The 27,131-nt window shown below is 42.4% G+C and overlaps 1 protein-coding gene across 1 annotated transcript; it reads right to left on the reverse strand.

Moving 5' to 3' along the window:
- On the reverse strand, positions 1-25,866 carry emc2 (ER membrane protein complex subunit 2). Its single transcript, XM_030072030.1, has 11 exons — positions 25,775-25,866; positions 24,905-25,018; positions 21,343-21,407; positions 20,429-20,514; positions 18,576-18,633; positions 13,723-13,808; positions 13,394-13,453; positions 9,389-9,470; positions 9,019-9,129; positions 7,107-7,211; positions 1-679 (listed from the first exon to the last, which is right to left on the reverse strand). The coding sequence occupies exons 1-11, from the start codon at positions 25,812-25,814 to the stop codon at positions 593-595; spliced, it is 894 nt and encodes a 297-aa protein (XP_029927890.1). The 5' UTR covers positions 25,815-25,866; the 3' UTR covers positions 1-592.
- Positions 25,867-27,131: the final 1,265 nt, after the last annotated feature.

The raw sequence follows: 27,131 nt of genomic DNA on the forward strand, positions 1-27,131 counted from the left end.
AGCTGTTTAAACAATCCAAATCTTTTATTAAGACATTGACGGATGTGACAAAAGAAAAGATTTTATTAAGATAAAAATGTTTCATTTACAGATATTAAGGAAAGTAGAGGACGTCAGTGCAGACATGTGTGGACCACCACGCTTGTCTTTATAAATAGCATTTACAGCCTATGTTATCTTTCCCATTCACTTGTTCACAGCCTTGATCTGGATGTGGGTTTCTGCTCATGATGGACCTGAAGGACACTGAAGGCTGGGGGCAAAAAAAAAAAAAAAAAATCACAGCTGGGTTAATATGATGTAAAACTAGTTGAAATAACTCTTGATTGCTTTCAGAGTTTGCTTGGAACTGTCGCAGATCCCAGATGGGTGGGGGTCTTTTGCACTTCAGGGAAACAATTAAGTATCTTCCATCGTCCATGTCAAGCTCAATTAATTACAGAACCAAACCTGAATGGATTTCAAAATCATTTCACAGGTCCAGCTCTGGTCACAAAGCAAGGCTATTTGAGCTGCCATGTTGTGAGAGTGTGTGTGTGTGTGTGTTTATATATAAAAGGGGAGGGAAGAGAGTTTGCATGGACAGGGGCATCTAGGACATGGTGATCTGCATGGACTCCAGCATCTCTTCCACAGCTTTCACAGAGCATTTGTTCTCCTTGGTCCCACGGCCGGCCAGCTGCATGACAGAGAAGGTGGAAGGCAGAGTGGACGAGAGAGAGAGAGAGAGAGAGAGAGAGGAAAAGAGGAGAGGAAAGGGGAAAAGTGAACATCAGCTCATTAGGTCTCTCAGCCAAGTAAAGGATTGGAGAGCCAAACACACTTGAACACACGGACTCTCAGAGGCCACAATAACCTCATCCACCCATACCACGCTTCACCAAACTGAGCAAAAACATCTCCGTCCCAATTTAGATGCTGCAAAGCGAGAAGCAGCAGGCCACTACTGAATGCTGTGTTTTAAACTCATCTAAACCTCTATTCTGAGGGGTTTTCCTGAACTGTTGCATAAGTGCCATTTTAGTCTGAAGTGTGTGTGTAGTCCAAGGCAGGATGTCCACATGATGACTCCACTTCCATGGCCTCCAGTACCCCACTCTAATTTCTGCAACAGATCTGCAGGGTTTCAAAGGACTTGCCGCAAAGTATGACCCACAAACACATACAAGAATAACCGATGCCTGCACATACATGCGCACAGACACACTTATTCTGCCCAATTAAACTCTGCAGCTGTCAGGGTCGTCCCCTCAGCCCTATTCCAGAAAACAGTCAACTTCCCTATCCTTTGGCGGAGACCTGGGATGCAGTGAGGGGTAAAATCCAATTAAACTCTTTTCAACAACTGATGTGGTTTTCATCAATCTGCATGACAGAAATTGTGTTTAGACCTCAATGAGGAGTTTGCTTGCTATACTATACTATACTATACTTTACTACACTATACTATACTATAGCCCATAATTACTTTTTCACAGCAGTATTCCGTCACTGTAATAAAGTCGTCCACATTAGTTTTCCTAACATTAGTAGCAATGTTGTGTTTTGATGACTTGAAACTGGGCAGTGTGAAATGGCCCCTCCACTAGAAAATAGTCTACGGGGGAACATTTACTTTACACAGCCAATTGTCAGTTCTGTGGTTTATGAATGTTGACCACTTTGTTAGCCACAGAAGTTATAGAACATCATACGGTGGCTGTTTGAACTAAAAATTCATATTTGAAAATGGAGGGATTTTGATTCTATGTTGTTACATTGCAATTTGCTGCAGTGTAAAATGTGGGTAAATTATCGTAAATAGGCCAAACACTCAAAATCACTGATATGGTCCTGGTATGTAGGACTCTAAGTGGCTCTTTAGACTGTAGCAAGCAGAATTCCATTTGGCCACATTGATCCTGTTAGAAAAACCAGCAGCATTAGAGCCCCCCCCAACCCCATTACAACTAGCAGAGGAATCACTTGAAATTAGCATCCATAACTAGCTACTGTAGTTTAGATGCCAAATGCTGCATTTTGAATCGATAAGGCTAGTGTAGGAAAAAAAAGAAAACAGTTTGGCATGGCAGCACGATGAAAGACTTCACTCAAGAGAAAGACTTCAACTTTTGATTTGTTCGTTTGGATTTATTGTTGGAAAGCCAAAGCCATTTTCTCTTTGTGGCTTTGTTTCTGCATTGGTCGCTGTGTACTTGGCTGCTTTTTGCTAGGTGTTCCGAAGTTTATGGCTTTGTGTTTAGTGATATATCTTGCCTTCTCTTGGCCTGGTCCCCTGAAGAGGAAACTGTGTATTAGAAGTGGAGTGGCAGCAGATTAGTGTGAGGTCAACAGCCAAGTTCAACAACATCTTTTGTACCCCTGCATGATTTGCTAAATGGTTTGTTGTCACTGTCCTTTAAATTTTGAAACCTACCTACCTACTATCTACGTTATGATCATTCAATTCTATCAATAATGTAACACGCCCACAACTTTTCATCTTTTTAGATTTTTTCCAGCCTAGTTTTTATGTGTTTACCCATTTCCATTCAGTCCTCCAAGATGGCAGCACCTGTGGTTGAAATAGTTATTATATGCAACTGCTAAGCCGCTGAAATCTTGTACTCAAAGAATTTACTGTTTAGGCAGACAGAATGAGGCAGCGCATCAAGACAAGCATCATAATCCTGGAGCAGGGAGCTGGTTAGGCAAGAAACATCTGCTGCTGCGTAGAGGAACTGCAGATGTGTCGGCAACGACCAAGAGCTCAGCGGAACTGCAAAGGAGGAGGCAGCAGCATCGTGGGCCCCTTTCAATTAAATCATTATGAAAACACCATTACCCTGACTCAAACACAGGCAGGGGATACGGTTTCAGCCACATGGCAAAGCTGCCTCTGGACAGGAGAGCACATTCTACATGTCCTCCGAGGTGAGAGATGAGCCCCCTGAGAGAGTATACATACATTTGTGCAGACAGAAGTACACACACACACACACACACACACACACAGAGGAGCACAGGCACGGGTGTGTATACACAAATGCACACACACATTTCACTACTCGATACAGACCAACTGGCCGAAAATATTCCAGCCTCGTGCCCACACCAAGACCATCCTAGCTTCTTTCCAAAACCACACACATCTACATTCTACAAGCTTGCAGAATAACAAAGCAGGCGATCCTCAATCCTATATCCAACATAAAGCACTGCTTTTCATGTTGTGAAAACGGTTCATTCTTCACTCCAATGCTCCTGCTCCGGCTCCTACATACAGGAACTAATTGTAAACCTAGCCCATACTGTATTTCCATGGCAAAACTTTTTTCCTTCCATTTTTGCCAAACTGCAACTTAGAGGGCAGTTGGCTAAGGTGTACGATTGGCTGTGTAATTTCCAAGTGTGACTCATTCATCCAGATTTAGGGGGAGTGTGTGCGTCGGTGAGTGTGTGTGATGGGGCGGTTATGATGATCAGCGTGTTTCACTGCCTCACTGCCTAATGTGCCATTACCCCGGGCCCGGTAGTCAATTATCTCCTCAGCCTGAGGTGAGACCACCACATTAACTCCTGCCCTGCGCTACAACAGGAGGAGCAGACCAGGCAGCTTCCAGATCTATTTAGAGCCTCTGATAGCAGAGCCATGACGCAGATTGAGCCTGTGGTCCGTGACAGAGAAGCTAATCAGGGAATCTGGTCAGAGTCAGGGCAGGGGGCAGGCCATGCGAGGCTGCATTACAGCCTCTTGCACTTACACTACCTCCACATCTTCAGGTCTTTCACATGTCAACAGGCCCCGCCAAGGTAATTCCATTTTTTAAAAAACGGGCCCCCGCTCAGTCATGACCTCTCGCTGACGTCTGCTCCCGCTTGCACTCACCTGCCCACTTTTTTCTCACACTGAGGTATGACAATCACCAGGTACCGGAGCCTAATAAAAGTGGACGACTGACACGAGCAACACTTTAAAGGGACCATCAATCAGCCAGCACAAGCCAACAGCAGCCTGCAGCTGTCTGACAGAGGCCCGCACCGCCGCTCCCTTTCAAAGAACCCACAGGCCATTTTAAAAGAGGTGGGGGAAGAAAAAAACTAAAAGAGGCAGCATTACACCTTGTCATTTACCTTGTCTCACACACAGCAGTGAAAAAATGTCTAAAAGCACATGTGTTGGCAGTGGCAGCCGCGTACACACACACACAGCAGAGTTGAGATCCCAGCCCTACTATTACCAGGCAACTTAAACAAACACAAGAGGTTGTGGACCGAGGCAGAAGCACAGGGGCGGGACAGCGGCTCACACCCTGCTCCCGGCATGATAAAGGTGTGACTGAAGTGCCCTCATTATCATCAGGAGTGGTAAAACCCTGACAGAGGCTGTTACGGTTAAAAGGTGTTTAACATGAAAGCTCTGTCTGCTGCACTCCAAGAGGAGCTGAATTATTTCACTCTTTCTGTCATCATCAACAGGCCAGCTGTCAGGAATCCCAGACATAAAGTCAGTTCAAATGAAGTTACAGCATAGCCTACATATCATAGTGACACATATTTCAGTCTTGTTGGCTTATTCAAAGACATGATACGAAACATGTCTACTCAAAAAAAAAAAAAAAAAAAAAAAAAAAAGCCACCTTTTTTTTTTTTTTTTGAAAACGGCCATCATTTCAACACATTTTTCAAAATGACATTTGCTTTCTATGCCAGTTAAGGCATTAGTCAAAAAAAGTATATTGACCTGAACTGTTTACGTCATGCATAAGGCAACAGTCGGGTACCAGATAATAATAAAAAGTTGATGCATTACGGCCAACATCACCAAACACAGATGTGTCTAGCCTGTCTGTGCGTAAAACCTCTCCCACGCCTCCTCGGCTAGAAAGAAAATATTTAATCAAGGCAAATACATGAGCTACGTCATTAGCTACGTTCTCCTCCCTTGGACACAGCTTCAGTTTTATGTACCTGACAGATACTACAACACTGCCTGCAACAGGGTGATAACCAATTTCAAAATAAAACAGCTGGTCAGATCACATGTTATCCAATTAGTGTTACTACAATCTGTCCTAACAAAACCTGATGCCTCTGGCCCATTGCTCATTTTCTGGAGAAATAAGACCTGCCAAATTTTGTGACTCTTCATCTTATTTTCTTTTTTTTTTCCTCACCTGTGTTTTCTCTATTTTGGGACTAAGATTTCTGATTAACCTTTTGGCATTTTGAGCCATACAGCTTGTCTGCTGCAAGCAGTTAGACAGTGAGGTAAGGTCAGTAAGTGAGTGGACCTGACATACAAGGATACAAGGATACAAGGAAGTTTATTAGTCATTATACAACAGGTTGTATAGTGAAATTAAAATGTGGTTCCCTCTTGATTGATTAATTGATTGATTGTGTAGAAAATAGAATTATTAAGCCTGGAGGAGTTCAGATGGTGCATTTAGTAGTCTCACAGCCTGAGGGAAGAAGCTGCTGACATATGGAGACATCTGACATGAATGCTCTGTAATGCTGGGTAGGGAATTCATTAATAAGGAAATAAATATATTTTGGAAATAAACTGCTGACTTTAATAAATAGAAACATTTCCACATACTTGATATATTAAAGGGCAGGTATGATCTTCATTAAAGGCATTTAATGTTTTATACAAGAGCTGTGCTACTTCAGTTACCAGCATGCTTCACTACACGTGACATATTGAAGAACAAGTGGCGGAAGCTAACAGTTCTTCCCTGATGAGTTTTTCTAAGAGCTGAAAAGGAGTTAAGACATTCGCACATAAAGTTAGTCGCACAATTTTTCAAAACAGCACTCATACTGGTCTGAGAGCTCCAAGTGTGAAATGAGCACATGGAGGGAGGAGAGCTGAGTGTGTGCGGTGAGACAAGGTCTTTAGAGGCTCGGTGGGGAGCCACTCTCTCAACGGGACCCACACATGCTGAGCAAGGAGCCGGTTATTACATGTTTAACTGTCAATGCCCAAATAAGCAATGCTTATGGCCTGTATGGCAAGAAAGATTTCTATTAAATATGCTCTTATGCTTAAGTTGCCGTGGCAACGGCAAAAACCATTTTAGTGATACCATCTGAGCACTGCCTCACTTTTTCCCCTTTGCTTTACTTCTGCACACACACACACACACACACACACACACACACACACACACACACCTCCTTCTACCTCTTTTCACCTCTTTTCTGCCTTCCCTCTTTCTCTTTGTATGGTAATACCTCAATCTCACAAGACATGGTTCAGAGGTTCTCAAACCTCTTCACATCATGAATCCCCAAACAAACACATTATTTCACAGACCCCAGGGCCGTCAATCATAACTTAGGAACCCTATTCTGGGAAGACTTGTGCCTTTACTGAATATAGATCTTGCTAAAAAAACAAAAAAAAAAAACAAAAAAAAAAAAAACACTGTACCGTGGGAGATAAAATGAACACCTATGATCAGGCCTGTGATTTTTATCAGGACTTCCTGGATTCACCTTTGGGGATCAGCAGACCCCACGATGAGCACCACGGTCCTGGACTAGCGTGACTCCTGTGCTTGGAGAATCAGTTTGTCGAGCTGTGAGAAGCTCGTCTGTGAAGCCGGGGTGCAGGGTAAAGTCAAAGCAGACTTTGTGGCCTTAAGTCAACACATTAACAGTAAATGTACCCCGACACGTTAAAACACTCTGGTTTCTAGGTTGATAGTCTTAGACTATGGGGTTGTTATTACACTAATGCAAGTCCAAAGCATCGTTCAGTGCTGCTGTGCATTCTGGGCATACTGGGTGTTCATGAGTGCTTTTCACAAACTATGGAAATGAGGATGACTTCTGGATCTATGGCACAAGCAGACCATGCAAGCTAAAGAATAAAAAAATTCTAATATGAAATGTGATTAGTGGCTCTTAGCTTAAAGAGGTGGGAGGATTGATGATGACAAAATGACAAAAAAGTAAAAGATGTCCTTGTGTGACACAGGACCGAGACACAGTTCTACAAAATATATGTTGCAGGAAATGTATGAGGATAGTAGAAGGGATGATGCAGGTTATTAATAAAGATAGGTTGTATTAAATCAAACTTAATGAACATGGCCCATCCATGCTTGACTCACCTTATAGGCTCTATTTATTTGAGTGGCAGCCCAGGCAGCATACTTCATATTGTCCTTCTTCACCTTGGCACCGACTTTGGGACTGGCAGCGATGTGGCTCGCCGACTGGAGGAAAAAGGGAAAACAGAGGAGAGAGAACAGGAGAAAGAGTGTCCTTATATCAAAACTTGGTGAAAAAGCAATAAAAGCATAATTGAGATGAATGTGCAACCACTCTCACCATCTACCACTCTACCAGTCATTGTGGCAGGATGAGGAGAAAAAGCAGACCTTGGCCCAGTGACACAAGAGAAATCGTTTACAGAGAGGAAAAAGTGAGTGTTTTAATACTCCATATGTAAAAACCCTCTTCCTTGCCTGCCCCAACGTAAATTGTCACTTAACGGTCCCTAATTTCTCCAACACCGTCGACTCCCAGCGATGAAAGGACCTCACATGTTTTCGAGAAGCCCGGCGTGCGGTGAGAGTAGTGTCGGGTGAATCACGCTCTCTGCCTGCCCCGACAGCTCCCCTCCGAACCACAAATCCCATGTCTTTCCCATGTTCCTGCCATCATCTCCACACAGCAAACCCCAGAGGGCTTACCCAGCCTGCACTTCAAAGCCCTCCCTACCAATGTGCTGAAACTTTAACTACACACCAATCAACCTGGCCCTGTTTTTTCTATAAAATGGTTTGGCTTCTGGATTTTTTTTGGTAAGCATTTTCTTTCTTTTTTTTTTTTTTTTTCCTCAAGAGAAACCTCAATTTAGATGATGTCAACCCAGACAGGCTATCCCTGAATAATAGTGTACACCATTATGAAGGGGAATCCCCATGTAAGTGTTGTGAGTAACTAACCCACAACCCAACTGTGGTCAGTGCTACCAGGCCTTCTGTCGGACTGCGAGGAATCAAACACACACTGGCTGCTCTGTCTGAGGAATATTGGAGATTTCAAAGGTTGCCTGCCCTTTCGCTGAACTGCTTGCACCTGTCAAGCTCTGGGCTACCGAGACAAGCTGACAATCGACAAAACACCCTCAGAGGCAGCTCTGTGACTGATACAATTTAAACTCCCACCTGAAGTATCCATTAAACATCCGAGTGTCGGTAGAAGCCCTGTCAGGAAACTGTGCAAGGCCTGCTCTGTCTCCAGATGAATTTGAAGGTCTGCAGAAGTCGGACCCCACCCTGATCTTCCTGTACATGCTACCTACACCTAGAAGCACGCTTAGCGGTTTCAGAGGGTATAGACCCTCTTCTGGTATGAGGTGTTTGGACTACCTGAAGAATCCCAGTGCAGCAGAGAGCAAAACACTGGGGCTCACTGTGTATGAGAGCTGTTTCCCCTCTCCACCCTTTCTTCCTGCACCGCTCCGTTTGTGTTCTTATGTCAGGACTCACTTACATATGATGCATTGGCACTAATGGACAACATCCTGTTTAAACAAATATGCAGATGAAAGGGCCATTCGGTGCAGGCGAAAATCAAACTGGCACCTGGCTGGTTCATTTGCCGCTGACAGAACACTAGCGGCCGTCGTGCTCCTTTCTCTCTTGTGCTTTTCTCTTTCACTCCATGACTGCTTTATTTATTTAAGTCATAAACATAAAAAAGGACCCACCAAAGGGGTATTATTACTAAAATAGAGAGCTCCAGAGGGGCAGACTTTTCCGATGCTGGAGTTCACCGTCTGAGTCAGCAGCGAGCTGACCTGTCTAAGAGCCCCTTCTTTAAACCCCCCTTCCCCACACACACACACACACACACGCACACACAAAGGACAGTCTCACTCCACACACTCAGTGGCCAGCCTCAACCTTGACAAACCACAGAGTTAAAAAAAAACAGAAGAGGTTCTACTGTTTTTTTCTTTCTCTGCCTCTTTCTTTTCTATTCCACTACTTCTTCATGCAAGGCAGTACTCACCATGTACAGACCAAACAACGCCCTCATGTTTCTGTTGTTCAGCCTCAGTGCCTGGGCAAAATACTTTCTGGACAGCTCCAAGTTTTCCAGCCCCCCCTGAGTGTACTTCACCTGTGTGATGAGGCATTACATACAGCCAATAAGCTGCGCTGAAGGTCAGCTCAAGCAATGACAGCATGACATCTGAATAAGCAGTGTACATGACAACCACGTGTAAACAGTTCTCCATTCATGAGCCCATAATCCCAGTGACGTTAAGTGTGGCTCAGCATCTTTCGGGGTCAAGGAAAGGGACCGCTCGCAGAGAGGTAACATTTATTCCACAGTTAGCCCCCCTTGCTTGATGACAGACATCCAGACGGGTACCTACCTCAGCGTACTGCTCACAGTACAAGTGATTGTGAGGATTGGTCATCATCAGCTCCTCCAGACAAAACGCAGCTTTTCCATAGCTGTGGAAATCACAAGGAAAACAGGGAGCAGATTGATACAGCTGGGGATGTGTCATCCTTTAGCTTTAACAGGGTGAAATTCTGGATTTTATTCAACTGTGAAGCTAGAGGTCTATACCAATAAATCTACAAGTATAAATTTATATAGAAAACAACAGTGATTTCAGTTTACATTCAGGGAGCCTCTAGCCTACATGGCGGGGATCCATGAAGATCCACCACATGACATTAAATATATTTACAGACGACAGTAAAGGTTGCTCAAGTCAGACAGTTGGCAAAAGGTAACAGCCTATCTAGTGTGGTGATCCTCTCTCCTTTGGGGATGCTGGGGAGAACTGGGGGAGGGCAGTAAGGATCAATCTTGTCTGTGTGTGTGTGTTTTTCAGCCTTTAATGTGTAGTTAACTACCTTCCTGAGGTCAGCACTACAGTAAGAGCTGGCACACCATGCCCATACTCAGATGAGATCACTTCTCAGCAGCAGACTGCTGAGCTGTTGACCTCACACTAATCTGCTGCCACTCCACTTCTAATACACAGTTTCCTCTTCAGGGGACCAGGCCAAGAGAAGGCAAGATATATCACTAAACACAAAGCCATAAACTTCGGAACACCTAGCAAAAAGCAGCCAAGTACACAGCGACCAATGCAGAAACAAAGCCACAAAGAGAAAATGGCTTTGGCTTTCCAACAATAAATCCAAATGAACAAATCAAAAGTTGAAGTCCTTCTCTACCGCCAGGCCTCTATTTCCACTTTTTGAGTGAAGTCTTTCATCGTGCTGCCATGCCAGACTGTTTTCTTTTTTTCCTACACTAGCCTTATCGATTCAAAATGCAGCATTTGGCATCTAAACTACAGTAGCTAGTTATGGATGCTAATTTCAAGTGATTCCTCTGCTAGTTGTAATGGGGTTGGGGGGGCTCTAATGCTGCCATGTTTTTTTCTAACAGGATCAAGGTGGCCAAATGGAATTCTGCTTGCTACAGTCCACTTAGGGCTCTATCTTTCACACTGCCCTACCCGTTGCCACTACCCGCGAATTACGCATTTAGCAGCTTCCACTATCCTTAAACGGTATCTTGCAGCCACACTACCCGCTATCCATTATGCCGACTCCGTTATTTGTGCCTGGAGGTGTGCCCATGGGCGTGTTTATGTGCTTTCCCTACAATTGCTATCTTGAGCACACACGTTAGGGAAAGCGGATAGCGGGTCCTCAGAACCACCTGCTATCCCATTTGGGCTTTTACAAGAGCGCACCCAGGCGGCTTCAATGCACGTCCACTTGGACACATGTGGACGTGCACATGCGGCTCCACCTCCCCATTTAACTCACCTATAAAAAGCCACCTTGCTTTAATCTCGTTTTCGGTGAAGCGTGGCGACCTTCCTCTCTCCATCACGGGTTTCGGTTTGAGGATTTGGGATAGCACAGCCTGCCCTTAAAGGCAATGGCACCTGGCACACTGATTGGTTTAACTGGCGTAACGCCCAAACCACACCTATGCATAATGTAACAGGTAGCGCAGGTGTTTTACGGATAAAGGCAGGTGCGCAAGGTAGCAACTTTTGCGGGAGAACGCCTCTTACGCAATGCTAAATCCCCAAATAATGGGTTTAGGGACTCTGACGCAAGATAGAGCCCTTAGAGTCCTACATACCAAAACTATATCAGTGACTTTGAGTGTTTGGCCTATTTACAACAATTTACCCACATTTTACATTGCAGCAAATTGCAATGTAACAACATAGAATCAAAATCCCTCCATTTTCAAATATGAATTTTTGGTTCAAACAGCCACCGTATGATGTTCTATAACTTCTGTGGCTAACAAAGTGGTCAACATTCATAAACCACAGAACTGACAATTGGCTGTGTAAAGCAAATGTTCCCCCGTGGACTATTTTCTAGTGGAGGGGCCATTTCACACTGCCCAGTTTCATGTCATCAAAACACAACATTGCTGCTAATGTTAGGAAAACTAATGTGGACGACTTTATTACAGTGATGGAGTACTGCTGTGAAAAAAGTTTGAAGTTTCTTTAAGTTCATGTTCATATTGTAGTGGAATGAATGGAAACCAATGGCAGGATAAAAAGCAGGAAAAATTATATCAGAGGTCTAAAATACGTCGATTAGCAAAAATGTGAAGTTTATACAAAATATTTGAAGATACACACTAAACAGGCAGAATAAGTGGTATATTCCTTTAAGTAGCTGAAGGAGATTGACAGCACAGGAGGAGAGGGAAGGTGAGGAGACAGAGGTAGGGAAAGAGAAAGAAATAAGGGGACAGGGAGGTAAGCGTACAGAGGGAGATCAGGGCATTTGGAAGGTTGGGGGCTGCTTACAATTACCACTTCCTCCCCATAAAGACTTTCAGATGTGCTGGTGCAGTGGCCCCAGCCTGCAACAGAGCCAGCTTCATGAGCCAGGAGCCTGTACCAGTACCACAGCCCTACGTATCCTACCCCTCTCCCGAGCCCCCAAATACTGCCATCACAACACCTTCTCCTGAGCTCACTTGGTACTCGAGCGGCGTTGTAGCCACCATTGTGTGTCAGACTGTGAGAATCACATTTGTTTCTTTTGGAGTTTAGTAAAACCATCAGCAGTGGCTTTCCCCCATTTCAAGACCACATTCTGACTAAATATGAGACAAAAATGGATTCAGACTGGGCAAAGTATGTATGAACAAAATTCCGACTATTTATCCTGTAATCTTGGATGACCAGTCCAATTTTGTTAAACAGCCTCATAAGCTGGGTCTGACTGAAGCCAACAGCATATTCAGACAGTGGCTCCATGTAATGCTTGCAAAGAGACAAACCAATCTCCTGTATAAACACCACTGGCGAAAGGATTGTTTTGGAAGTGTCAACTTAGAGGCTATTAATTACAGTTTTAATGTGTTCGCGCCGATGCCTGCTGCAACCCTGACAATGTGTGTGCAGAAACACAGAGTGGTTTGTTTATTTTTAGCTCCCAGGGTGCTGCACAGTGAGGGAGGAGAGTTTATTTCTCTTGCTCGCTTCTCCATCAGCCTCTGTTTTCTCTGGCTGGGGGGAAAGAAAAAGTGCCACCACCTTCTCCTGGGAATTTCGCAGCAAGCGCTCTCTCTGACTCCTGCTCTTTCTCCCTGTGGAAAAGAGTGGCGATAATGCCATGCTATCCGGAAGAGGAGGAGGAGGGGAAACAGGGAGTTTGTAACCCAAAGTAAAGAAAACAAAGAGAAGAAATTGACACGCCTATAGATAAGGGGCTGTGGGAGTGAATGGTGTGATATTAGAAGTGCTGGGCTAAGCTGGGAGATAATCCGCTCACCCATGGATTTCCTCTGGCTACTACAGCAATAAAGCCTCCCAGACAAAAGCATGAAATATCCAATAAGTAGCCTTCTCACCAAGCTACACATTCCTGCTGCTGCTGCCCTCGTACCAGAGCAACCGTAGAGCCAGCATGCCCACACACTCACACACACAGACACACACACAACCACAGTTCAACTACAGACACTGCTTCACTGACTTCTAAGCCCCAGACAATTAGGGAGGGATAAAAGGTGACACAAACAAAATTATTTTTTTCTTACAATGCTCTTGTCCAGCTGACAATTCTCCCTGGCAACAGAGATATCAGTGGGGGGCCGGGAGTCTTTTCTTTCCTCCTATGTAGGAGAGGGGGCTTAAGGCTGAAATCCTATTAAACTACTCTTATGTGACAAACATGGACAGGGCTCCATTCAGACCCCTGGCTGAGTTCGGCACCTCACCGCCTTCCACTGTGGCCATCCAACAGCCCTTTAAGATCAAGTCATCAGTCTGATGTGAAGCCCACTTACATTGACAGATAATGCCATGAAAATACCATTATGCTGAATAGGTTGTGTGCAGTTTAAATTGTAGGAATGTGATTACTCATGTTCGTTGATGTAGAGCTCTGACAGCTCATGCCAAGCTTCTTGGTCCCCGACAAACCTGCAATGGAAAAAAAAAAAAATTCTTCATACAACATGTCGTAAAATATACTGTTGTGGTAACAAATTTGGAAAAATCCAAATAAAAGTTCTTTTCAAAAAAATGATAATCATCAGATCATTCAAAAAGGGAAAAAGAGGCTGCTGGCTGTTTTAGGGGCAAGTTGTGCCAGCTCAATTGAATGCAAACCCCTTTTTAATTAAAAAAACCAGGGGAGGTACAGAGGAGGAGGTCCCTGACCCCCTCTTCCCCCTTGTAAAAACACTCACTGCTCCAGATACTCATTGAGCTCACGGATGGCTTCGGCGCTCTTCCCCTGGGCTTTCAGAATGGAGATCTTGCGCTTCCTCGCTGCCTGTAGAGCAGAGTATCAACAGAGGATTAGTGATTCAGCTCAAGTGTTTGTCTAAAGGGGGGGTGAGAGAGTGAATATTTGAGTGTGTGTGTCTGTGTGTGTGTGTGTGTGTGTGTGAGAGAGAGAGTCAAAGGGTGTCTAAATTAGATGGGGTCACAGGTGGAGGAGTGTGTGCAGATGCTTAGCTCTTTTCAGTGTCCCGCACTTTTCCTCCACAATTTGCTATGAAACCAAATCAGATCTATAATATAATAAAATGAATCAGCACTTAGCCGATTTGCTACAACACAGAAGGAGAAAGAAGCAAAACAAGACGTCACTTTTCACATCAGTGATGTCAAGTTTATTGATAATGTTACTGAGAACTTTAAATGAATATAAGCCTACCAGCACATCATTAGAGAGATAGTTAATGGCCATGTCCAACGGGAACACTCTCAGAGATGGACACACATATTATGAGTCAGTGTTTGGGAGCTGGAGTGAGCTTAGCGGCTGAGATAAAGTGGTGAGTCATCCCCTCAGCTAAGTGGGGAAAATAGCGTACTACCCCAAACCCCAACGCCTGCTTGCCTGCCCGGCACGCATCTAGAGCTGCACCAGCCCAACTTACATCAGCTGAAAATTGCTTTCCGCTTCGTTTTGATGTTGAAGTGACCTTAAGGTGGATTAGATTCTCATCAATCTGAATCAGAAAGTATTACGCCTGCTCCTCCAACTTTTCCAAACTTTTTTTTTCTCTCCCCCACGGCCCCCCTCCCCTCCTCCTCTCGGTAGTGAGTGAAAACCCTAAGAGGAGGCTGCTGCTCCATTAGAAGTGTGCTGCCCCTGTGACAGCCTATCTTATTTATGGACTGGCACTTGATTGAGTGGAGCTTCCTCTCTCCCACACTCATAACCAAAGTCATTGAGGGCTGTGCATGAGTCATGTCTAGGGGGCTGTAAATCTGGGCCTTCTCTGACACTGCCATCACAAGAAATCCACTTATCCATCAAAAGTGGGACAGGGACCTGCAGGAGCACTGCTGCCTGGAGTGATCACAAACTAGAGGACCTGCAATATATTAGCTACTAAAAAAACACGGCACAGCCAGGAGAACAACATCCTCAAGAGGATTCCTAACAGTAACAATGAGGCTTTCCACTTGACCGTGCTGTACCTTACTCCAAAACAAATCCGTCTGTAGTAATATTTAAATTTAGTGTGAGGGTGGTCTGCAGGCAAATTGAGAGCACTATTCAAATGTGTTATGAAGTTATCAAGCAACAGGGAGCAATAGAAGGTCAAGTCATTATTTCCTCTTTTCTCTCCCCCCTGACTATAAAACACGGATCACACCATTTTACATGGAGTGTATTTCACCAGGACTTGATGCTATGTGAGATTCTGGAATTTATACTCACTTCTGACTAAATTACAAGCATGTGGGATCATTTCTCATCCAATACCAAAAAAGGGAAGAGGGGAAAAAATTAAATGAACACTACTTTAATGGTGAATGTGGATTTTTGCACTTGTGCACTCCCACCGTAACCCCACCCACCTCTCATCTGTCCCAGTCGCTTTTTTCCCCCTCAGATAAAGAACCACTTGGGGCTCAAAGGAACATATGGAAGTTGGTAGCCCAGAGAGTCACACGGCACTTTATTAAACGAGGAGCAATTCCAAACCGCTCCTCTCTCTCTCCTCCTTTCTCTAACTAATGATCCAGAAAAACCTGGCAGTGGGTCTGATCCCTCTGTTGTCGTGATTCTTTTTTAATTAGCGCTATGAGGAGACCTCAAAAGTGAGGACTGGATTATTTACATCACCCCTGGCTCGACGGTACGACCTACAGCAACCTTCCTTTAGAATAAAACCCATCACAACAAGGCCGAAGGCTGACACATCTAGCACAGTGTACATACCAGGGAAGGAGGGAGAAGGAGGGAGAAAGACATTAAAAAAAATGTTTTTTTTTGTTTAAACAGCTTTTAACTCATCACCACATTACGTAATATTCCACCAAGGTATGGTGCTGAAACAATAACGAAGCAGTATAGAAAATCTACTGATGTGTTGAGATTAAGTTTGAGCGCACTTGACCCCTCAAATATGATTTTGTCCTACAATGAAACCGTAATTCCCTATAATTGTGGGTCAACCTCAGTCAGAGTCTCTGTGACCTCAATGGCGTATTTAAGAAATACTAGCTTTTCATATAAACCAATTAGGATGAAATGAAAGGGTTGGAATTCAATATCAACTCAATCACTGAGTCAGTTGAATGTTAAATAAATAATAAATTTGGTAGCTCCTTGTATGCAAATGTCGTGGGCACCACATAATCCAAAGTACTCAAAAGAAGAACTAGAAAGGAGGAAAAATGCATTTACGCAGACAGATGAGAATTTCGCCAGATCATTGCTGTAGGTATTGGAACGTAGCAAGCAATGGAAGGGCTAAGAGTTTGAAACATTTTTTGGACACCGCCATGGCAAAGAAACCTTGAGCAATTTTTGTTGATTCAACAATTTTGGTTAATGGGTACCACATCTATTCCACAGCCTGTAATTACAACAGCTCAGTTTCCAATCTCTGCTCTGCATGCTGGGATACCTCGCAAGTCCTCCTTGTGGTCGCCAATTTTCCGCCATTTCTCAGGCCCATCCCCTGCCCGATTCTTAAGAGCATGTTTGTGAACGTACTGGGAGGACATATCCCTCACTCCAAGACAGGTGACCTAAATAATGTCGTCATACCATCACCCTATTCTCCACCACTACACCCATGCAGGCCACGACAGAGATTGTGGGAAAAAGGTTTAAGGTTAACACCCCAGGGATAGAGGACCTATTTGTCTATTTTGTTCCATTCCCGGCCCCAGGTTTGACTGACAGACTCTGCTCTAAAGGGTGGCAAGAGCCAGCTTTCAGAGACCAGGAAACAGACCATTCCCTTTCCGAGGATGTCCCTGGAAGTCCCAGAGGATCTGCACCATGCCTGGGAGGTGCCCTGGGATTCAATGAAGTTGCAACTCCCATTCTCATGATGGACAACTTTACAGCGGCAAGTTAACCAAACTAATTAAATTCAGAAGTTTTATCAACATAATGACAGTGCTCAGAGACAATGATGATGTGAAATTCTCACTTCTGTCTTCTATGTGTTCAATGGCTCAACTGGGGGTAAATCATATCGAAGTCCTCAGTGCATCCATCCCAGATCTAACACCCTTGCTTCCAATTTTTTTTCTTTTTTGGAGAACGATATTTAAGTATTTTGTGGCACAGAAAACACTTTCCATGCTGCTAATCTTTGAGTTTTGTAGTTGTTTATTATGAGGTAGTAGCAGGACATTGGGCAGTGTCTTCTTCCATGGAAATATATATTTTTTGTACCATAAAATGTATAGCTATAAGGTGGAATGGTAAACAAGTGCTTGGGAGATGGTTCCACCCACACATCCTCTAGGCCTATATGCTGTCCACAAATGCTTTCACCTCTTATATGTACTTGTGTCACAAAGTGACTTGTAACCAACTCTTTGCCTTACAAAAAAAATTTATCCACTGTCATGAAGACTCACATGTTTTAAATTGAAATTTGACTAAGGAGGTCCTGTCCATGAAAACAAACAGTCCTATCTCTTGTTTTTAAGGCTGAATTACCAATGCGGCTGGTCAATTCCAATAGCAACAGAAGGGTAAAATAAACAGAGATGGTCTTGACGAAGTGAAAGTGGGAGTGAGACAGTGCATTGAGGGGTGCAGCAGCTGTTGCTATCCACAGGGCAAGATAAAGATGAAGAGGCTATTCTTCTTCACCACAGAGAGAGAGGCGGGAGGGGTGGAGTGCATCAGAGCGAGGTAAGGTTTATTGGTTTTGTCAGTAAGGCCTCCATTTGTTTGAAACAGATAATCGACGATGTGAGGAATCTCCACGACATCCAAAGCGCAAACGCCTATGTTTCGTCTCTTGCACTTTGCCAGCCAAGAAAAAATGTTTAATATATCTAAAGCAAGTCCATGTGTCAGAGCAGCACAGGAAACTTGTTGTACGTCTTTAGGGGGACGAGGGGAAGGGACTGCCAACATAAACAAGGTCATGGTTTCTTCTGAAAACCCTTTAAAACATTTATTTTCTTGCATGGCCACATGTCCTTATGGAAACAATTAACAGCAGGTACATTATGTTTTGGGTTGGTGGTGTGGGATTGGCAGAACACTGGACAGACATGCTTCTGCAAGTCATTTCACAGACATGTGATGTAAATTGAGAAGCAAAGATAGTGAGGCACACAAGAGAGGTATAGAAAAGTTAAGGGCTTTTCAGTCTAGTCCATTTCACCTGCCTAGAACACAGTGGACTTTGCACCTGAAGCCATCAGACAGCGATGGAGGAGGTGGGACAGGAGCACAGCCCTGTTGACTTGAGAGGGGGTGTTCTTAATGTTCGGTAAATCACCGTCTTCAAAGGCCAGACCTTTATTTATGCTCTAGTTCTACCAAACATGTCTACCCCTGACTAAGACCATGAATCACCCCCCAACCACCCAGCCCCCTCCCCTGAGCACTTGTCAGTTGTGTGGGTGAGAGTCTGATCAGCAATGTGGTTGAGGTCAGAGGGGCCAAGGGGAGTTTAACTTAGCAAACTCACACCGCTAACACCAAAGTGCCTCAGCAAATTTAAAGCCCTTCAAAAAAGTTGAGACCACAAAGTGAAGCAAAGAAGAATACTAAGCAGAGGGATTTTTCCGTTTTCTTCCCCCCACTCTTCCTTCTTACCGTATTGGTAGGGTCGTCTTGTAGAATGGCATCGTAGTGCTTGTTGGCCTCGTCATACCTTCGGAGAGAATAAAAACAAATAAATAAATAAACTAATAAATTTAAAAAAAAAAGATTTGTTTTTTAAGCAATCCCAGTCACAAGTCACGTAAAATTAGGTGGTGGGGAAATCAAACAGAGTTCAAGGCAATCATGTTTTTATTTATTTTTATTTTTTTTATACAGCAGAGAAAGTTCCTATGATTACACTTAGACTGTGTGGAAATCAGCAGTGATCTAAAGCAAGAAATAAACAGTCATTAAAGTTAAGGGTGCTGGTCAAAGAGCCCACATTGAGAGGCTTATATCGCTTCACAGTGAGTCATGAAATCAATACAAACAAAGCATGCTGATTTGAAGACTGGATTTTCATTTGGATGTATCCAGTCTGATTCACTGTTAAACAAAATCAAATTGCTGCTTTTAGATCGGTCCAGACCCAAAGCTAAGTTGTTGGTGTCTGTCTCTTGGCCTTTATTTAATACCCAGACACAGACACGTGAACCTGAAAAGCAACTGTATCCAAGACAGTGCATCCCAAACTGGTGGGGCAAACCCACATGATTCTGTTTAAAGGGGAAAGTTATGAGCTGTAAATATCAAATCATACGGTAAAGAAATCTGGGAAATAGGAGGCATGTGCACTTCACTTGTCATGTCCAATCATGCACTGAGGGATTATTTCGAAGACTTTTTTGTACTGGGGGCAATCTGCAACGCTGACGTTTTAGTAGCCAAAGCCGGAGTTCAGTGATCAAAAACTATCCCGCCCACAGCCTACAACAGACAGAAGCAACTCTGGTTCCTATTAGTACTGAGCGGCCCCACTTCCAGTGCCGCTGCTTCCCTCACATTCACTTTATTACTCAGCCACACTCTGGGAGATTTCAGATGGCACCAGGCAACCACTCATGAGCCACTTTGATTTGCTTTATTTACTTAGGGACAGTGTGTGTGTGTGTGTGTGTGTGTGTGTGTGTGTGTGTGTGTAGGAATGGGCCTAACTGTTTGAAGCTGTGTCATTCAAGTGTAGCCCTGCCTGCTGCCAATTAGATCGCTGTGTGCCGTTTATTTAATCTGACAGTGCCGAAGCAATCACTCTCAATTATCACATAAACTCTGACATAACCGATAAACCAGCGATGGCAATCAGGGTGGGGAATGTGAGTGAGGTAGTAAACAGATTGAATTACCCTTACTTCAGCTTGGTAAAGACTAAAATACCCGCCTGTTTATCTTCCTTCCTCACACTCTCTCTATACTTTTTTTTTTATGAACTGCAGATTTAAAAATAAGAGTCCAGTGAGGGAAGAGGGGGGAGGAAAGAAGTTGAGATTGCGGTGACATGTCAATATTTACAGGGCTGCGAGACTTATTCACGGCACAGAGACCAAAAGGGAACAGGAGGGAAAGCATGAGAGAGTGAGGAGGAGAGACTAAGGAGCAACAGAGTGAGAAAAAGATGGAGAGATAGAAACCAGAGAAGATTGAGGGACCCCCAGAATAACAGTTGGGATCCAACCACTTCCTTCCCGGGAATCCCTCGCTCAGGCTAAAGGGCCACAGGACTACCAGCGCTGAACCCTTTCTCTCTCCTTTCCCCTCTTCTCCAAAGGCATGCTGGATGAGCCAACATAAACACACCCCACCACACATACACATACATATATACACACACACACACACCATTGTACCACATAGGATCTGCTAACAGCTCCTCACCCCGAAGCCTCCCAAAGTACCATTCATAATACGAGGTTGTGCTTTTTTTCCCCTCTCCTCCCCCGCTCTAGCTTCTGGTACCCGATGCTTACCTTTCTAAAGCTTCCAGCCGCATGCCTGATAATCGCTTCACTCTGTGGCTATCTGGAAACTGCTTCCTCAGTTCCTGTAGACAGGTCTGCAAGGATGTGGGAAGAGGAAAGAGAGGGAAATTGTAGTTGGCTCTGACTAAACTTTATGTTACAGCCTTACTCACTCACCTCTCAAAACACTTAAAATTAGCCCAACAAAATCACCTGTCTGGAGGAGGTCAGATTTTGCCAACAAAATGAAAACACTGGAGCATCCATGTATCAAAAACAGACTGAAAACAGGTCACCGTCACAATATGGGAAACCTGCCGTTATGATGCTACCCATGTGGGCTCCCACCCATGCTGCTATAAAAAGAAGAGGTGGGTTTTTTCTTTTACAAGGAGACGGGGTTTGCTTTTTTACACACTGGTGAGTGAGGTTGGGAACGGTTAACGCATTCCCTGTTATCCTGAATGAGAAGGAAAAGTTTACACTGTGACCAGTGATCAAGCAGCTTGTTCTCTGTTGTTATTTCCCTTCCTCTAGCAGCAGACAACTAAATCTAATGGCTTTTAAGGTTTGCTTTCTCTGTGCTCGGTGAGTCATTATTTTTGCCAGAGGGAATGGTTACATCAATGCAATCTGGTTAACCATTTCAATTATCGTGATCTTTTTCAGAAATCAAAATGTACTCTCAAAAACACTTTGTGAAGCGTTAGGACAGTAAATGAATTCTGAGAAGGAAAAAAAAAAACATGGTTGAACTCCATACACATGGGCCAAGCTCGGCTAACACTTCAGGCGTGCTTCTACACTAATTTGCTACACCCTCTTATTCCATTTTTACATTTGGCAGATGCAGGCTGCAAAGTAGTGATGCTTGAACGATGGCTTTTGAAGTTATTGGGTGTGGGAGGAAGCTCAAAACTTACCAGGGCCAAGTCATCCCGACTGCAGTCCAGCGCTGCGATCATCACCTGCTCATAAATAATCCATACTGGGCAGAGGAGACACAAAAAGGTCTATGTTAACACCTTTTTCCACTCTAATGTCTGGTGTAAGATGAAAAATGATGTATAGATCTGTATACATGATGTACAGCCTTAAACTTTGACCCATCAGTAGTGTATCATTTTCTACTGCCACAAATAAGCTTGCATGATATACCAACTCAACAGCTTAAAATTCATAGGCAGGTCCCATTTCATTTTACAGGATTATGTTGATGTAAAAAAATCCAATTACATAACATTGGTTACGGCATGGAAAAACATACACTGAAAATTGTTTTCCTTTCTGTGTTAAGAAAAAGAAAAAAAAATATATTGAAAACTAGTCTTGGGTGGTAACAAGAGACAAGTCATGTTGACATGAAATAGCAGGTAAACCCAGGTGTTACAATTGACATGAATGAAGATTCTGTTTCTCTTGGTTTCTGCTACTGTATATTGTTCTGCACAAAGCATCAGCATTTATTTATTCACTTATTCATTTATTTTTTTTTAACATTCTACTTTTTAATGCTGCTGTTTTTAGATCTTAAGTGTCTTGTTTTTACAAATGTATCTGTGTTTTTATACTAGGACAAACATCTGATTTTATGGAGATCAGTATCTCGCTCCCACATATGCTGTAATATATATTTTGGAAGTGAAAATAAACTGATTCTGATTCTAACAGAGCCATGGCCGTGCTATTGTTCATGCTGGCTCATTGGAAAAGCTCTCTCTGGTTGTGGTTTGTATTTGAAATACACAAACCACAACCTTAATTAGTGTCATTAGTAACACCTGTATTTACCTGCTATTTCATGTCAAAGGACTGCTGTCGACTGAATTATAGCACTTCATAGTACAAAGATTCCTTTCCCAGTAACCAGAAACAAATTCTATTCAAATTTCAATAACAATTTTCTATCTGCAAATAAAAAAAATGTTAGTTTTGTTACCCTACTCTCTAAATTCCAGACTGAAATTGAATAATCCAAAAACCCCAGTCTGCCAGTTAATTCCCACCATTATTAGTTGTCATCATCGCATGATGAATTAGTTTGGATGAGAAATGGAACAGCTGACCTTTTTCTCAGTGAAAGTAATCCTACTACTTTGATTTTACCAAGCAAAAGGATAACAGGAACATCAGGCATGATGTGGCTTCTCTGATGGTTCACACAGAAGACCACAGAGTAGCCTGATTTTTAAGTTTAAGAATAAGCAATGCCAATTTGGGGGGCATAACAGAGAGGTGATATTATATGAAATGTAACAAACTGCTGCACAATGGGGAAATAACTACATACCATAACCAATAATATAGTTTGAAAAAAGCAATGCATTACTTAGTTGAGTCACAAGCCTTAAACTGTTAAAAACACCACAAATGCTTGATGGAATCCAAGTAATATTACAGTAGCCAAAATACCAAGCAGAGGTTTTCCCCTCCCTAGCTCTAGGCAGTGACTGTACTGTTGCTGTATTTAGAAGTCTGGCTCAATTAACAATATGTATTTGTTCCCTGCAATATTGATGTTTTAAAAAGCCTTTTTCAACATAAACAGATTCTGTCAGTGAGTGGTGTTAATGTACAAGTTACAAGTCTACCTGAAGATAATGGATAGCCTGAAGCCTTTTACCAGCAAGGAAATTATTAATGAATGTTCACGTTTCCTAAATTACTTTTGGTAAACATTTAATATTTGAGTAGTCTTTCAGAAGAGTCAACCAGTTATTAAGTATTAAAGTAAAGACCTTTGAACATCTCTGGAGCTTGTCCCTTCTTTAGTCTAAAAATGAAATGGATGAAAAAGACACATCTTGCTATTTTGGTATAATATTTTAAGACTGATTTGTGAATTTCATTGTAAATCAGCTGTAGCAGGACAAAAATTCAAGCTAGCTTGATTTTTGTCCTTTTTTTGGTCCATGATGCATATTCTGACTTTTTAGTGCCACAATATTTTGGACCTAGAGTATATTGTAAAACGCCTGTTTTCAACACATTCAATCAAGCTTCAGTGAGTCTCCTCAACAATGTTATTATTACTGTTGCAATTGTGTAGCAAGTCATGGTGAACCCCATCATTAACAACCCTCTCCTTTAACATGTTTTGCTTGGTGGTTAGCAATAAAAGATTAAATGTTCATTGAAATGTTTATTCAGTCCGTCAGCTGTAACAGTATAACACACTGACTAATAGCTTGGCTACAAAAGCCAATTAATGGAATTAATGCTACATCTCAGACAAGTTTGTTTTGATACGCAAGCCAGACACCCTCTGCCAAATGACACCCCCTGTTAATTTAAAAAAGAACAATAAAATCCAACTCCACCCAAAAAAAAAAACTCATAGTCTATGCCAAAACAAACAAATGCTTTAAGTTTTTCCTGCCTTTTTATGATTCCAACTCTTGTTTTGATAATTGCCATCTCGTTTCACAGCCAATTTAAGAGCTGGTTTCAATAAAACCATGGCGTGTTAAGTGTTTATCCTCGTCTTTAAGGACTGTATGAATCATAATGACTGGGGAAAGGGAGGCTTTTATTGAGTAATTCAGCAGGACAGCACAGTTATAAAGGGAACTTAAACCTCTGACATGTTTATGGTAGGTAAAACTGACTACTGCTGCAAAAATCATACGCGTGAGTCAGAACAATTCAATAAAACACGAAAAGTTATTACAAGACATCAAACTTGCACTGATGCTGCTTTCATCAATATTCTGTATATCCCTGCCTACAGCAGGTCTACACAGTTAACACTGAGTTAACATTGAGTAATTAGGAATGCTAATAATTTGACAGACAGTGTCATCATACTTGAAAAAATGTTAATGTTAATATTAATGTGTTTCTATTCATTCTTGTCCTAATTCCTAACTTAAATATTTTTTTTCCCTTCTCTGCAAATCACCTGATTTTATGTGCCTGGATTTTGCTTTTGAACCCAAACAATTTCAATTTTACATTCAGAACAGAACAGGAGATGTAAGACCTTGACCCATATTTATCAGAGACAAAAAAATAAAAAATAAATAAATAAATAAATAAATAAAGCCTGCACAAACCCACTCATTTAAATGGATCCTATCGGTGCAGATCAGTCCACAAGCAGTAACGCCTCTTTCTCTTGACTGTACATAGCAGTAACGTCAATCAATGATGACTTTTAAATACAGAAAAAAAAAAAAAAAAACTTAAGGTCTCTTATTTTTATAATGCAATGTAACTATTCCCACAATAAAATACAGGCCTGTCCATCATTCCTGGATTTACAAACCAAAATAGTGTGTTTTCCCTGGCTTTTGGAACCTTATGTCTGTCATAATGGCCAGCACAAGTTTCTGTATTTCCTAGACTGTGCTGACAACTACACAATTCCAGCAATATGTTATTATTCCTAATGGTCCTACTGTAAATTATATTGTAATTTATACTGTTCACTACCTTGCTCAGCACCTTGTGCAGTTTCTTAATAACTGGTTTAGGAAAACTTACTGTCATCTCCAAGTTTAGATCCATGTTCGCTGATGAGCTCTTCACCAACATCCACAATCTGTTCACTATTTCTGCAGTTATCCTCTCTCCATTTACGAAGCTTGTCTCTCATCTCTGGAAATACAAATATTTAGACATGGTTTGGGGTTATGACACGAATTTAACTGGCATGCTAAATGATAGCCTACAGCTCAGACATCATTCAAAACAACACATTCAGTTCTGTAACCTTTTCACTTTGGGTCTTATGATGCTGGATAAACGTGTTGGGAGTGAGCGTGTGAATACTGAGACATATCAAACCACAGTGACATTTGTTGCCAAGCTAATCTGTGGTTATCCAGTGACAGCTGATCTCTCTGCACTTCCTGAGAGTACACCTCCGCAGAAAAACCTTTACGATGATCAGAGAAATAAATTCAAAATGTTTATGCCAATCCACGGGCTGTCCATTCTAGCTGTGCTCTCACATTTGGCCCAGACACTGCCTGTTAGATTGAATTAGCTGCCGATAGCTGAAGCCATGACCCAGCTAACACGCTCACCAGTTAGCTGATAACCTTACAGTACGGGTACGCATCCCGTCTGTTTAACACCAACAGCTACATCTAGATTATTTATTCATTAGCTATTTGGCTCGTGTTACAGCACGCTAACGTTATTCATGAAGAGGTTAGATTAGCTGGAAGCTTAGCCTTGCTAGCTGGTTGATGTTAAATGCTAGCTTGGTGCTAGCTGACAGACGCTGAGACAGCGGAGACTTATTCCCTGTGCTCTTACACAGGAGGCAGTCCTCCAAGCACCCAGTTAAATAAGTATTACATGTAATTCTGTGACACTGTGGTGAATAAGTTTTGCTTTTCGACTTACCTTCCCAGCCCACATCGTACAGTTCTGACACCGACGCCATCTTTCTTTCTTTGACAACACACGCCGTGCTACGTCATCTTCTTGCCAAGTGTGGGTGGGGCTTAATGTACTTATTCGCAACTGGGGTTGTATTAATATCAAAATATTACTACTACTACTACAACTACTATTACTACTACTACTACTAACAACAACAACAACAACAACAACAACAACAACAATAATAATAATAATAATATGTCCAGATATGAAGTCTTCTTTGGAAGGATTAGGTAGATATGTCCTTCAGTGTAGGCTATTATCCTCTATATTGGTATTTTATTCATGCTTTTACATTTTTTTTTACATTATTTTCATGGTGTATATATGTAATAGCTTTGGAATATTTTCATATTTTCATCTATATGTGTCATTAGGCCCTGGCTGTATTTTTGTTAATTTACTCTGGCTGTAGTAGCCTACCAGGCATACCCTTGGCTTGCCAAGTAGCTCCAAAAGTGAACGACTTTACTGATTCTTTCGTTAATTTAGAGCTAACAAGTACATATCAGTGGATCATATTGCAGCATTAGTCTATAGGGGCTGCGGAAGCAGGCCTACAGCCAGAAGGGGGTTGGTTTGAATCCCCCCACTAACAGGGAAAATATGAAAGTGAATGTGTAACGAATGACTGTGACCTCCCGCAGCGACCATGGAGGTGCCTTGAGCAACACACTCATCCTGCTGTGTTAAGTGGCCAACAGCTGGACACTGTGGTTGCACTGGGATTGAGAAGCTTACTGGTGTGAACGTGTGCACCTCTGTAAATGAGAAGCAGGATGTTTCTGGAAGATAGCAAGTGTGCTCAGTCCATCTTTTCCTGAATGAATAATGTTTTAAGCAGCAACTTGCAGTTTGTTATTCAGATTAATTTTGTCTAACTGATGCTAACATTTAAATATGATGGAAAAGCTAATGCTACTTAATTATGAGCGCACTGTGCATGCAAATTTATTTGCAACCTGTTCCTATTTGCTAAACTGATCAGTAAAAGGTTTACAAGTCACTTCTTTGATTCAAATCTTCAAATCTTACTCAACAGTAGATCTTAATGTTAATTTAGATGATTTTGTAAGGATAAACTCGATATCTTTATTTTATACTGTAATGAGATTTGATTATGGCTGGGCAATATGGTCTAAATCAGATATCACAATATCTTTCACTAAATACCTCAAGATTGATACTGTGATCAAATTGTAGGGATGACTATCGATGTTTTCATGAAAAATTTGGACATAAATTCTGATAAACAGTCATTAGTAATGTGCATATGATGACCATGCAGGTATAGGCAAATAAGAGAGCAAGACAAAAA

Source organism: Myripristis murdjan, chromosome 16, assembly GCF_902150065.1.
Source record: "Myripristis murdjan chromosome 16, fMyrMur1.1, whole genome shotgun sequence".
Classification (NCBI taxonomy): Eukaryota; Metazoa; Chordata; class Actinopteri; order Holocentriformes; family Holocentridae; genus Myripristis; species Myripristis murdjan.

Bases quoted from the DNA above. Each gene is read 5' to 3' on its own strand.
- emc2 (XM_030072030.1), bottom strand. From the start codon at position 25,814: ATGGCGTCGGTGTCAGAACTGTACGATGTGGGCTGGGAAG. The intron at 25,019-25,774 runs GTAAGTCGAAAA...TTGTATTTCCAG, and splicing joins GTACGATGTGGGCTGGGAAG to AGATGAGAGACAAGCTTCGT. The intron at 20,515-21,342 runs GTAAGTTTTGAG...ACATCCTTGCAG, and splicing joins GTCGGGATGACTTGGCCCTG to ACCTGTCTACAGGAACTGAG.